The sequence below is a fragment of the Trichogramma pretiosum genome, unplaced genomic scaffold (genome assembly GCF_000599845.2).
Source record: "Trichogramma pretiosum strain Unisexual culture from Peru unplaced genomic scaffold, Tpre_2.0 scaffold22, whole genome shotgun sequence".
NCBI classification, from domain to species: domain Eukaryota; kingdom Metazoa; phylum Arthropoda; class Insecta; order Hymenoptera; family Trichogrammatidae; genus Trichogramma; species Trichogramma pretiosum.
In genome coordinates this window covers 2,106,095-2,114,806 of record NW_019640932.1, presented here as the reverse complement: position 1 = coordinate 2,114,806, position 8,712 = coordinate 2,106,095, and the positions used below count along the sequence as shown (strand labels likewise).

The 8,712-nt window shown below is 38.7% G+C and overlaps 2 protein-coding genes across 2 annotated transcripts; both read right to left on the bottom strand.

Annotated features, from left to right (window-relative positions):
- Positions 1-1,201: 1,201 nt before the first annotated feature.
- LOC111693328 (trypsin-like) lies at positions 1,202-1,628 on the bottom strand. Its single transcript, XM_023457801.1, has 2 exons — positions 1,546-1,628; positions 1,202-1,462 (listed from the first exon to the last, which is right to left on the bottom strand). The coding sequence occupies exons 1-2, from the start codon at positions 1,597-1,599 to the stop codon at positions 1,202-1,204; spliced, it is 315 nt and encodes a 104-aa protein (XP_023313569.1). The 5' UTR covers positions 1,600-1,628.
- A 1,070-nt stretch (positions 1,629-2,698) lies between these two features.
- LOC106648766 (chymotrypsin-C-like) lies at positions 2,699-5,075 on the bottom strand. Its single transcript, XM_023457800.1, has 5 exons — positions 4,671-5,075; positions 4,306-4,575; positions 4,058-4,219; positions 2,795-3,109; positions 2,699-2,704 (listed from the first exon to the last, which is right to left on the bottom strand). The coding sequence occupies exons 1-5, from the start codon at positions 5,073-5,075 to the stop codon at positions 2,699-2,701; spliced, it is 1,158 nt and encodes a 385-aa protein (XP_023313568.1).
- Between the last annotated feature and the right edge of the window lie 3,637 nt (positions 5,076-8,712).

Sequence of the window (8,712 nt, the reverse complement as noted above, 5' to 3'; positions counted from 1 at the left end):
GGACTTTTCCCCGGGCAAACTCGAAAGTGTCTGTGTGTGTTGTGTGTTGTGTGTGTGTGTGTGTACGTATGAACGTGTGCGGCTGGCTGCGACGTATCGCAATCGCACAGCCAGTCTCTAGGGTTCCGAAATCTACCCCTCGTGTAACTATTATAAACGCCGAGGCTACTCACGTGAGCCCTGCGAGGGCTAGCTAGCTCCTGCGTGGCTATTACGTGGCGTACGCATGCAGCAGGTAGCTACAAGTATATCTCGTTACGTTAATTTACCCGGGGCTCGCAGAGGAGCTCCGAACTTTTTGCTATTACAAAATAAAAGAACTAGCTTTATACTGTCCACGTGTTGGCTCTCCACTAAAAGGAATAGATTAAAATAATTGCAAAATTTTACACGCCGACCTTTTGCTTCATTAAAGTATGTATAATGCAATATGTGCGTATTCCGAGAGATTCCATAATTACGCGAAATGACTTTCAGGTTGTCACCTGAATGGACCCTAAATCGATTTGTACTTTAAATAATTACGAGCTACACACATACGTGCGACGCGTACGTATGTCTCTCGTTTAAATACAATATTGACGATTATCGATCGGTATTGCGCCGCCGAGGCGTACTCGTGTGAGCCGAGCTTGACGTTGTCTCATGGATGTAACACGGACTCGATCAACGCCCATAGCAGTGACTAAGAGAATATAATAATAGAGAAGTATAAATAATATATGTCATCGATTATGAAATTGTACAGCTGTACGTGCGATTGTTCATTAAGAATTAATCAACCAAGTCGGGGTGCATTTTTTTCTTTTTTTTTTTGACACATGCTTGTGTATAATTGATAACTTGCGAGCAGCGAGCTCTTTCGACAAAAATCTAGCAAACGACCAAAAATTAATCACAATCAGCGGACAGGCGACTTTTTCTACGATACAGGTTTGATTGATTTACCAGCAGTTAACGAGCAAACTTTTTTGCTCAAGTCTTTAAAAATAAAGAAGAAATATTAGAGGTTTTTTGAGTTCAGGACAAACTTTCCAATTAATTTTCAGAGGAAAGCTAAAACGACGAGATAACAATATTACATAATTATGCGCTGATCGCAAGCGAAACAGCATGTATACGTTTTATTTTGAAAGTGTATTAAAAAGTTTTCTTAATTCTGTATTGTACATCATAATGAAAGTATATCTTGATGAAAAATTTAAATACTGTTCGGTTTCTGTTTTCTTCTTGACCGCATCATTTTCTTCATGAATTTATAATCGAATTCCAAGGGCTTGATCTTCAATCGCCTTACGCCCGCGTTGCCGACGTTGTCCCACATGGCGTTCTCGATGAAGTGGTACCAGGCCGAGACCCTCGTATAGACCGCCGGTTTGTAGCTGTCGTTGCAGCCCCGTTTGCTGTAACTGACGATGCCCACCACGCGATTCTTGTAAACCATCGGGCCGCCGCTGTCACCCTGTTGGTGCGGAGTAAAGACATTCATTTTTTTTTCTCATCAATTCTTTCAGATAAAAATCTCGATCGAGGAAAAAAACTTACCTCGCAGACGCCTTGCTGAGTGTCAAGGGGCTGTTCACGCATGAACGCGCACATCTTGCCCGGCCCGATCTTGTTCAAGAAGAAAGTCTGGCAGAGCTTGTTGGAAATTATGATGGTCTTGGCTTTCATCAAGATTTGACGGGTCTCGCCGCCCAACTCGACGATCTTGGTCTTGTTGTCTTTTTCCACGATTTCCGTCTCCATCGACTCGTAGCCGAAACCCATGACCAGTGCTGATGCGTCGGCCAACGAATTCAGATAATTCAATTGATAGGTCGGCAAAGGTAGTCGAATTTTTTCCACGTTGTATTGCGGACCAAGTTTCAATTTTTCTTTCAACTGTATCACAAATTTAATATTTACATTAAAATTAATGTGATTTGAATTATATTTAAATTTTTTTTCATGAATCACATGATATGATTTTCATGAATCATATCACATGATTGCATTAATCAATGTGAAAATTCTTTAAATTTGATTCAGATCACATTAATTGGTTTCACACTTCATTAATTATTAAGTAAATGTTTGTCATTTTCTACGTTTCAAACGTAAAACTTCAATTCAAATGAATTTTCAATTTAAACTCGATAACATTATTGCTTATTACAAATGAACCTAATTACGACGAATTTGTTGTCAGCGACAGTAGTGATTTTCAAAAAACTGCTTCAAGGTTCCAAAATTTTATAATTTATCATTTACTCATTTTTTCAAAATCGTGTTTTTACTTATACAATTGTTTTTACTTTGCTACATGCATCATGATCTCCATGAATAGTACGTTAATTGGCTTCAATAATATATTACATAGCCACGTTTGCTACACGCGGATTTACAGATTAATGTACTCATCATCTAACGGTAAAGACTGGCTTTTATTTTGATTAAAATCTCTTAAATCTTTCAAACAGTTAGCCCCAAAAATACATTAACATTAAAACATTGCTTTTCCATCAAAAATGTTAAATTTGAGTTCAGAATTAAATCTTTTTCGTTCGTTTTTGCAATGATAAGTTATTCTATTTTCAGGCAATTTTTACAGTTATGAGAACAAATGAATTAGCACTTTATTTTCAGGGTCTGATTCTACATTAACTTTACATTAATAGGGAATCACGAACCCAGTCCGAAAATAAAATGTTCAATCTCATCTCTAGAAGTTTGAGAAAACTGAATTGAAAATTGGACTTTTGGACTGTCTTCGTCGTCTTCTTAAATTTAAGGTTTATTTGAAACAGTGTACCTTGAGCACGGCTATATCTCCCGGCGACGTCTTTTCTGGCTTATAAACTGCGGGTATGTAAACCGATTCGACGTCAACCCGAACCCTCGTGCTGTTATTCGTGCTGTCCAGTAGGTGATTCGTGCCGGCGACTATGCTCAACGGAATCTGCACCTCTTTCTGGTCCGGTTTCTCCAGACCGAGGCAGTGCGCGGCCGTGAGGACAAACCACTCGTCGATCACGACGCCACCGCAAAAGTGGCCCCAAAAGTCCCATTGCACCGAGACAACGTAGGGAAATTCGTCGGGCAGTGCCTCGGTGCCGCCGATTATTCCCTCCGGTTTCAAGCCATCGACTATTATGATGTGGACATACAGGGAGGGATATCAGTTACGCGTGGGCAATCGCTGAATATGTAATTCGTGAGCGTCTGCTTTGTTACTTACTGCGAACGAGGAGTGTAGCGATTACTGCGGCAAATAAGTATGAGCAATTTCTCGATCGGCTCGTCATTACCATGGTACTCGGGATCTCGAGCACGATCACCACCACAGCGAATTATATGTTGTGTTTCAACGCGCCGGGGCTCACTTGGCCGAGTGAGAGATGTCTTAGAATTATACGAAGAATTTATACATTGATTTTCGATAATCGTTTCACGTTGCCATTATCTTTGGCAACTGTATCGGTACGAATTATAACGAGCGAATAATTTTCACAAATTTACAAAGAAAAAGTTTAAATTCAAAAACAAAAAATCATTTTTTGGCGAAATCAATTTTTATTGACGAACGGAAGATAACTTAACGATCAATAACTGATATACGTAACGAGCCATTCATCTATGTGCAACGATCGGAAAACAATTATAAAAAAAAAAATATATCATCGTACACGCGCATTGCGCGAGTCGTAATTATTTCGTCAAATCAATTCCAACTCGTTGATTGCACAAAGTCGAATTTTTACCTTTTCATTAGAGCTACATGACAGTACGAATCGTTGATAAAACAATAATTACTTGGCAATTTATTTTCAATTATCAATTTTATTTAGCTATATACACGCACACGAGCACACTATATGCGATCAACACAATTTCTGCGACGCAGGCTAATTTTCTATAAAGCAATCACGCCATAAATCAGGTATATTATTTTAACTTCTACATGTTGGCGTACTATATACAGTGATTAACTACATAAATATTTAACATTGGGCTAGACTAAGAGTAATTACCAATTTTTACAATTGGATATTTTCTAGTAGATGTGGTGACGTACTTCCGCGTCGACGATGCCGTTCATCGTCTTGTGGATGAAGCCGACGAGCGAAGATACCCGAGTGTAAACGCCAGGACCGTCCTTCTCGTTGCACGTGGCTTTGTTGAACGATACGATGCCGATGATCACATTTTTGTGCACCAATGGACTGCCACTATCGTCCTGCAGGATCAATATAAAAAAAGTTAGTATTGTTAAATGCGTCTCTAGAAGCGCTTGATATTTTCTCTCTCTCTTTTAAAACTCACGTTACAAAAGCCTTGGGGGAAGCCGATCGGTTGCTCGACCAAATAAGCGCACAAATGCTGCGGGAATATCTTGGACACATAAAAGCTCTGGCAGAGCTGATTTTCGATCACCAAGGCCCGGGACTTCATGAGCTTCTTCGAGGCGGGTCCATGAGGCGTCGTCCAGCCGTAGCCCGTTAAAACAGCACCGTAGCCGTCGTACAATGCACCAACCTCGGGTAGCTCAACTTTATCGAGCCTGTCGTCGTTCAAATTCAATCTATCGCTCAACTAATAACGTAATCACAATAAAAGTAGTATTAAATCTTGGATCCTCTATCACTTCACGGTGGTTGCAAAACAAGTCAAATTGTGCGCAAATTTACCTTGATCAATGCCACGTCCGAGTTCATGTAGGTCGAGAAGACTTTGGGCACGTAGACGGCGCTCACGCCCACCACTACTCGGCTCTTGGACTTGAGATTGTTCGTGCCGGCGACGATGTGGTAGGGTCCCTTCTTAAAGACACCCTGGCGCGCGTTGAAGAAGCAGTGAGCCGCCGACAGGGCGTACTGCTCGCCGATGATGGCTCCGCCGCAGACGTGCCCATTTTTCGCGTTCTGCACCGATATTTGGTATTTGAACTCGTGGAGTTCGGTGTCGACGCCGCCGAGGATTCGAGCCGTCCTCGCGGACGCTTCGTTGCTGATGCAGAGCAGCAGCAGCAGCGGCACAAGCACAAGACCGACTGGCAGAGAGGCCGAGCTGAGGCGAACTTTGGGGAACTCCATGACGATCGTGTCGGGCAACGGTTGCGATCGGAAAACGGCCTGGGCCTCGATTCGCACGAATTTTTATCTGCTTTTTGCGGGACGATAAAGCGCCACGCTGAAATACTTCTTTTCTTTTTCAAATGTCACTTTGTTCTTTTTGAATCCAAACGAGTTTGCAATGCTTGATCGTTGCGCTCCGCTTTTTTTCCTCCACGCTCGACGTTAATTGAAAGCGATTCGAGTGAAAAAAAATTTTTTTTCACGCCGCACGCTCAGCCGGATGTTTATGAAATTTAAAAAAAAAGGAAAGATTTTTCGTACTTTCTCTATACCGGAGAACGCGAAAAGTTTAAAATAAAACTACAGACGCGCCAAGCGAGGATCATTGAGAAAGTCAAGAAAAGCCGCGGTGCAAGTTCGCGATATATACCTTGAAAAAGTGACGGATAATAGGGATTAATGTTCGGTGCGGTTTCATTAAAAGATATATGTTTAACAGCGATGCACAAACAAATTTTATCGCACACGCCAAGTCATATATTCAAATATTATTTGCGAAGCCTCGTTTTACGTCGCAAATTATATACACATAGCATTTGTGTATACACATAGCATGTGTAACATCGATACATTATCATCACGTGCGTGTATTTATGGTAGAGGCATTTATACATCGAGCGATCGGTGCCGGAAACCCTTTTCTTTTCTTTTTCTTTTTTTTTATCACCTGAAGTTCTAACTATCAATGAATATTATATGCGTGCATTGCACAACGCTTTGTATTACTTGGTATACTTTCAAAAAGTATTGGTTTTTATTGATATATCTGGTGATAAGGATTGAATACCGATTGATCGTCGCTGTGCGTCTATCGATTGATCAATGAGGGTGAAGTATTTTTATGCTTGATCATTGATTCATACAAATCCCTTTTGTTTCGCTGGCTCGAATTGTTTTATCGAGTTTTCTTTCTTTTTAGTTCTCATTTTTCTTAATATGTAGTATAGTTTCTATCGTACGAAAAGCCAATGATTTGGAAAAATGTTGCCTCTGTTAAGAATCTATCCAAGCGAATCGTTGCTTCTTTCTTTTTATTCGTAATCATTGTAAAAGTTTCGTCTATTGCGTGCGTGGAACACGCCCTAAAGCTATATTGTTCCGTATATATATGCAAACCACAATGGGCAGGAGAAATAAAGAGAGAGAGAGAGAGAGAGAGAAAGGAAATGAGTCGATGCACGTGCTTTAAAATCGATGTTCGTTGCTTCGACTCTCTCTTACTACGTACCCTATGGAATATTAATAGGAAGCCTTTGCATATAATCGAGCCAGAGTTCCTTAAAATCTATTGCTGAAAAAATTGCCAACACTGCGTTAAACAAAGAGCAATAATTTTTACGTATCGTAAGATGGAAAGAAAAAAAAATTTTTTCCTTCATTCATAGATCTCTACACTTCAGCCATGGAGAAATAATTTTTATTTTTCCTTTTTCGGGGGGTGGTTTCATGCGCAGCAGCGGCATCTTGAAATTACAAAACTCAATTACGAGGAAACGAAAGCTTGAAGTCGAACTCAAACGCACTCGTAAAACCTGCTAATGAAATACGAAGATGAGGAAAAAAAGAAATAAAGGAGCGTGGGGTAATTAATGGCGAGAAAAATCCTTACGCTCGCTTATCGGGACTGGAAACTCTGTTGCCGACTCGTTTTACACGATGAAGAACGAGCAATTTCGAAATCGTCGAAGAAATGTGTGAAAAAAGCTGTAAAATTACTGCCACGTTATGTTGAAAAGAAAGAGACAGACAGACAGATAAAGAGATAAAATTTCACCGGGCTGAGTTTACTTTCGACTGTACATAGCCGATTCTCTGTGAAATTGAATATCCCAAAAAATTTTTTCCAGTTGACATGAAAAAATTGTTTATGATATCATGTGTATCATCAAATAATTCAAAAATTTTTCGAACCGTCTGTTTCTTTTTCGTAGATACAGAGATGGAGTTTTTTTCTAAAATCCTGGTTGTCGACAATATTAAAGAAGCCTGTATCAATACGTTAAAAAAATATAACATTTTTCGAATTTCAAAATAATAAACGTTTAAACGAGGTATCTGAGAAAAAAGGAAAGAAGTAAAAGAAAACTATAATTCACTCCGAAAGTATATGAAAAACTACTTCAGGACTTTGAAAAAAAGCAATAGACGGTGTCCGAAATTCTGTTAGAATTGTGGGACATTATATACTATACGGGGTTATCACGTATCTACTTAATAAATCGGAGTCAAACGATTACTGCGATATAATATCTATCGACTTTCGGATACGCATAACGCGAAATGCTAATGTATCAGGTTAATTTCATTGTCACGAAGTTTTGTCCATCGACCATGGGTGCTATTGATTTTTCTGTGTGCATCTGGATCAGTTGAGGGATAGGCGTGCGAAGTTAAAGAATAATTATTACTTCAAAACAATGTTTTTATATAATTCATATACAGATAGAGAGTATTTACTTGGGAAATATTGTTTAAACTGGTTTTCCTCGTTTTACACGGTAGATGCATACTTGTATTTTACTTAAAGTAAGAATAGTGGCTGGAAGATCTCTATCTATCACAATCCCCAGAAAATTAATAATAGTTTGGAAAACTTTATTATTATTTACAATATTGAAGAATATTTGTATGAAAAATTATCTGAAATTACGTAGTACTCATGTGATTACAGAAATCTCCGAACAAATCTCATGTTTCTAGGTTTGATTCAATTATGTACTGAATATATGTGACGCATAAGGTAGCTTTAATATGATGTTTGACAAATATATTCAAAAGGTTGGCTCCGATTATATACTGTCATTGTGTGATTCTTGAGGTTACCTTTAAATCTAAATGATTTGTTACAAGTATCACATTAAAAAGGTTTTTTATGATCGTGTACTGTGCTTTTGTGAGTTTTAAGGTTTCCTTTTATTCCAAATGATTTGTGACAAATTTCACATTCGAAACGTTTACTACGATTATGCACTATCGTGAGCGTCGAGAGTAGATTTTTGTCCAAATGATTTATGACAAATCTCACATTGAAAGGGTTTGCTACGATCATGTATTGCATTTATGTGATTTTTTAAGCTAAGCTGGTATCCAAATGATTTATAGCAAATGTCACAATTGAAGGGTCTTCTCCAATCATGGACTGCATTTATGTGTACATTGAGATTGCCTTTGAGTGCAAATGATTTGTGACAAATCGCACATTCAAAGGGTTTGATTAGATTATGTACTGAACGTATGTGAATATTGAGTTGACCTTTCTGTCCAAATGATTCGTGACAAATCTCACATTCAAAAGTTTTTCTACGATCATGTACTGTCATTATGTGCAATTTGAACTTTTGGCAAATATCACATTGAAAGGGGTTGCTTCGATTATGTACTGTCATTGTGTGATTCTTGAGGTTACCTTTTAATCCAAATGATTTGTTACAAGTATCACATTTAAAGGGTTTCTATGATCGTGTACTGTGCTTATGTGAGTTTTAAGGTTTCCTTTTATTCCAAATGATTTGCGAAAATCTCACAAGCGAAGGTTGATACGGTTTGATACGGTCATGTACGGCAATTATGTGTCGAATGAGTATCATTCAGTTCT

Bases quoted from the DNA above. Each gene is read 5' to 3' on its own strand.
- LOC111693328 (XM_023457801.1), bottom strand. From the start codon at position 1,599: ATGTGCGCGTTCATGCGTGAACAGCCCCTTGACACTCAGCAAGGCGTC. The intron at 1,463-1,545 runs GTAAGTTTTTTT...CCGCACCAACAG, and splicing joins CTCAGCAAGGCGTCTGCGAG to GGTGACAGCGGCGGCCCGAT.
- LOC106648766 (XM_023457800.1), bottom strand. From the start codon at position 5,075: ATGGAGTTCCCCAAAGTTCGCCTCAGCTCGGCCTCTCTGCCAGTCGGT. The intron at 4,576-4,670 runs GTAAATTTGCGC...TTACGTTATTAG, and splicing joins CGGACGTGGCATTGATCAAG to TTGAGCGATAGATTGAATTT. The intron at 4,220-4,305 runs GTGAGTTTTAAA...TTGATCCTGCAG, and splicing joins TCCCCCAAGGCTTTTGTAAC to GACGATAGTGGCAGTCCATT.